The sequence below is a fragment of the Phragmites australis genome, chromosome 22 (assembly GCF_958298935.1).
Source record: "Phragmites australis chromosome 22, lpPhrAust1.1, whole genome shotgun sequence".
NCBI classification, from domain to species: domain Eukaryota; kingdom Viridiplantae; phylum Streptophyta; class Magnoliopsida; order Poales; family Poaceae; genus Phragmites; species Phragmites australis.
The window spans coordinates 17,797,523-17,801,211 of record NC_084942.1 but is presented as its reverse complement, the minus strand read 5'-3'; the positions used below and the strand labels follow the sequence as shown (position 1 = coordinate 17,801,211).

The 3,689-nt window shown below is 53.6% G+C and overlaps 1 protein-coding gene across 1 annotated transcript; it reads right to left on the bottom strand.

The window, feature by feature from the left end:
- Positions 1 to 843: 843 nt before the first annotated feature.
- LOC133905425 (zinc finger CCCH domain-containing protein 67-like) lies at positions 844 to 3,283 on the bottom strand. The gene has a single exon (XM_062347191.1). It carries the CDS (start codon positions 3,157 to 3,159, stop codon positions 1,393 to 1,395), a length of 1,767 nt encoding a protein of 588 aa, XP_062203175.1. The 5' UTR covers positions 3,160 to 3,283; the 3' UTR covers positions 844 to 1,392.
- Positions 3,284 to 3,689: the final 406 nt, after the last annotated feature.

Genomic DNA, 3,689 nt, shown 5'->3' with positions numbered 1-3,689 from the left:
GTACAAACAAACCAAACTGGCTCTAAAGAAATAAAAAATGAAACTAAAATCCAGTGATGTCATATGCCTTGTTGTGTAGTAAAACAGTTGGGACGAGGAATTTATCCTCTGAAAAACCATCAACTGGAGTAAGATACTTTCATTGAAAAACCAACCTACTACCATAAAAAAACAACTAAAGTAATATTAATTACTTCCAAGTTTTGCCAAACAGTTACAACCGAAATTAAAAACATACTAGCATTATTTTCTATAAGGCCACAACTAATTAGTGCCTACTTGGGCCATAGGAATACCGCGAAAAATTAATATGAAACGATGCATTTGAACTGGAAAATGCAGCCTTTATCCTTTTCTAAAAAATCCAGGTCACAGTGGGAGTCAGCACTGTGATCAGGACCAAACAAACAGAATTAAGACATGAGGGGGCCGTGCCGAGCCACCGCCCCAGTTGTTTTATCATGACAAGAAAGATGCATCTGGGACACATTAAACATTATCCTTGCCGAGATCGACATGCATGATGTTAACCATCATGGAATGATTAACATTACAGCATCCATCAAATCCTCTGCCCACCTGAGATTAGTACTCTGCATTAACCTTAACTTGCAGACATTCACAATGTCAAACCAACAGTACAACCAACACTAACCATTGCTGCAGCTGCAGCAGCAGCCACCAGTTTCTATCAGCACCAATCAGGCAACCATCACAACAGCAAATGGACACAATCCATGCAATGTACAAGTGATAATCTGTAAATGTTGCAAAGATGCATCTGCAGGCACCTGTAGTTATATCTGTACTAAGTTAAGGAAGAGCTTAGCTTAAACTTGGTAGTACAACAATAAAGGCATTTTGCATCAACCATGATCCTGAGTACAACAATAGGGCATTTTACATCAGTCATCAATCCTGAGTAGTACAACAGTAGGGTGTTTACACCAATCATGAGCCACATGACAGGCCTAAGAAGGATTTGATGCAAGCAAGGCTCCTTCTCCCCTCCTACTGCTTCACAAGAAGCAAAGGATGGGGCCAAGTAGATACTGGTACAAGCATACATAATTCACAATCCTCACAGGGAGGAAGTCACCTTTGGAATGATCAGCAAAAGAGGGAAGGTACAAGGAGAGAATTTTCACCTAGCCAAGTTGGCAATTTGATACAAATTGACCAGGATCCAATCCCTCCGGTTCTTTCACTTGTGGAGAACTCTAATTGGTGGTGGAAATCTCAACACCTACACTAACCAACTCCGAAAGAATGTATCACCAGCAACTATTAGCAAGATATGAGGCTAGTAGATAATTAGTAAGCAGCAGCAACCGGTGAATCACAGCAAAAAATAATGGCACCTTTCTTGATTCATTTGTGTTTGTGTTTACTCTAGACTACCATCTCATCCAGCTGGAGCTGTTCGAGCCAGCCACCGATGACCCCGGCAGTGTCATCATCGTTGCTGATACCCTCATGGCTTGCTGCCTGACCCAAAGTGCCAATGGACGGCTTCTCCAGCGTTGGCTCTTTCACCAGCGTATTGACCCATGAGAGGTCCGGCTCATCGTCGTTCACTCCGCTCCGCAGCTCAAACGACGAGGACCGCTTGAGGCGGCCAAGCTCCTCATCATCGGCACCCCAATCTGGGGTGCCAGAGGGAATTCCCCATTTGGACCAGCTTGAGCCCACTGGTGATCCGACCAGGAGGGAGGCCCCCGAGCCAAGGTCGCGAGAGCTCATGCTTCTCAGCGTCTGCTGCTGCATCTTCTCCCGATGCGCAAGGGCCGCAAGGAGCCGGGAGCTCATCGGAGACACTGGCTCTGGGATAACTGCAGCAGCCATGGCCCGAGGAGATAGCAAGCTTTGCTGCTGCTGGAACTGGTTCAGCATGGCGGCCTTGTGTGTCGGCGAGAAAGTAGCGCCCCCCTGGTCTGCGTACCGCGGCGAGTGAGACGCCGCGGCGCTAGCCATCTCAGCGGAGAACAGATCGTCAAGATTTGACGGCACGAGCGTCTTTCCCCTCGCCGACTGCACGGAGGCTGGCGACCCGACGAGGCCGTCGTAATCCGCCGAGGTGAGCAGCTCGCCCACCGCCACGCTGCGCGCGCTCAGCGACGTGCGCAGCCGGCTGAGGTGCAGGTTCCCCGCGCTCCCGGGCAGGCACAGCGCCGGCACGCTAGGCTGCGGCCACGCGCCCGCTACTCCGCTCCCCCCGCCGGATGGCGACACAGGTGGCGTGAACGACGCCCCCGGCGACGGCAGCCCCATCCCCATCGCCGCTGCCATCTCCATCGCGCCGCGCGACCCCGCCGACACGTACAACGGGCGGAGCTCCTCCGGTGTGTGCGCGAAGAAGCAGACGCGGCGCGCGCACCCGACGCCGTCCTTGCACAGCCGCGTCCGGTACTGTGCCGGGTGGAGCCAACTCTCGAACACCCCGTGCGCGTACTCGCACATGTCCCCCCTCCGGCAGGCAGCGCCCTTCTTGAACTCCGGACACGGCACGCAGCTGTAGTGGTACTTGCGCGGGTCCCTCCGCCGCGCGTTCTCGCCGGGGTGGACGAAGGGGCACTCCGTCCAGTCGTGGGAGTAGGCCCGCGAGCACGCGCGCACCTTGAAGGAGTACATGCGGAAGTCGTCGGAGGCGTAGGCCCCGTTCTTTATATCTGGGAGGGAGGGGTCCGGCGGCCACTCCTTGCGGGCCCCGAGGAGGGAGAGGAGGTGGTTCTTGAGGGGGAGCGAGTTGGGGGGAAGGGCGACGAGGTCGGACGGCCGGCGGTGGAGGTGGTCGAGGAGGGTCGGGTCGGCACCGGCGGCAAGGAGGCGGGATACGGCAGCAGGAGCGGAGGGCGCGCCGCCGCCGGCGGCGAGGTGGAGCGCGGTGGAGAGGGACGATGGGGAGGCGCGGTTGGGGTCGGCGAGGTGGGGCGGCGAGAGAAGGACGTCGAGGCAGGACACGGACCCGTAAGCCGCGGCGACCATGAGCGGTGTCATGGGCTCTGCGCCGCGCGCCGGGGAGTACCACGGCGCGGGCTCGTCGGCGAGGGACGGGTGCGCGGCGAGGAGGTCCCCGAGCGCCGCCACGTCGTCGTCGGCCGCGAGTTCCAGGATTCGAGCGGAGACGGCTGCCGCCGCCGCGTCGGAGGGCTCCGCCATGGGCGGCGGCGCGCGATCGGAGAAGGTGTTCGACGAAATGGTGGAAAGGGAAGCGAGGGAGGGGAAAGGGCGTTTGTGCTTTGGGTTTTTGGACAAAACTAGGTTTTGGTTCAGTTGGGTTTTGGAGAGCTTTGTCTATTGCTATGCTTTATGGGCAAAATGGGGTTTTTACCTCTCTGCGCCTTGGTAAATGATTAATTTGGTTGTAGACTTGTAGTGCTCACAAAAGTAATTGTTTTTTACCATCTGGTGGCAAAACACAAAACTATGTAGAAAAAAAAATGTAGGGTAGACAAGAATTTTATCTTAGTTGAAGAAAAAAGCGGCCAAGTAAAAATAAGGGTAGTGGTCTTAGAATTAAACGAAAAGTTTTGTTTTCTTTCCTTATCTTTCTCATAAGGGGGATTAGTAATCTTCGTGATGCACATTTATGGAGGCTTTTCTGCAATAAAGGTTGTCTTTATAAATGATAGCCATAATATAAAAGTAGCTTTTAAAATAAACATATTTTGAATAGCTAGTTTGTAGGA

Excerpts from the sequence above, each read along its gene's own strand:
- LOC133905425 (XM_062347191.1), bottom strand. The coding sequence starts at position 3,159 with ATGGCGGAGCCCTCCGACGCGGCGGCGGCAGCCGTCTCCGCTCGAATC.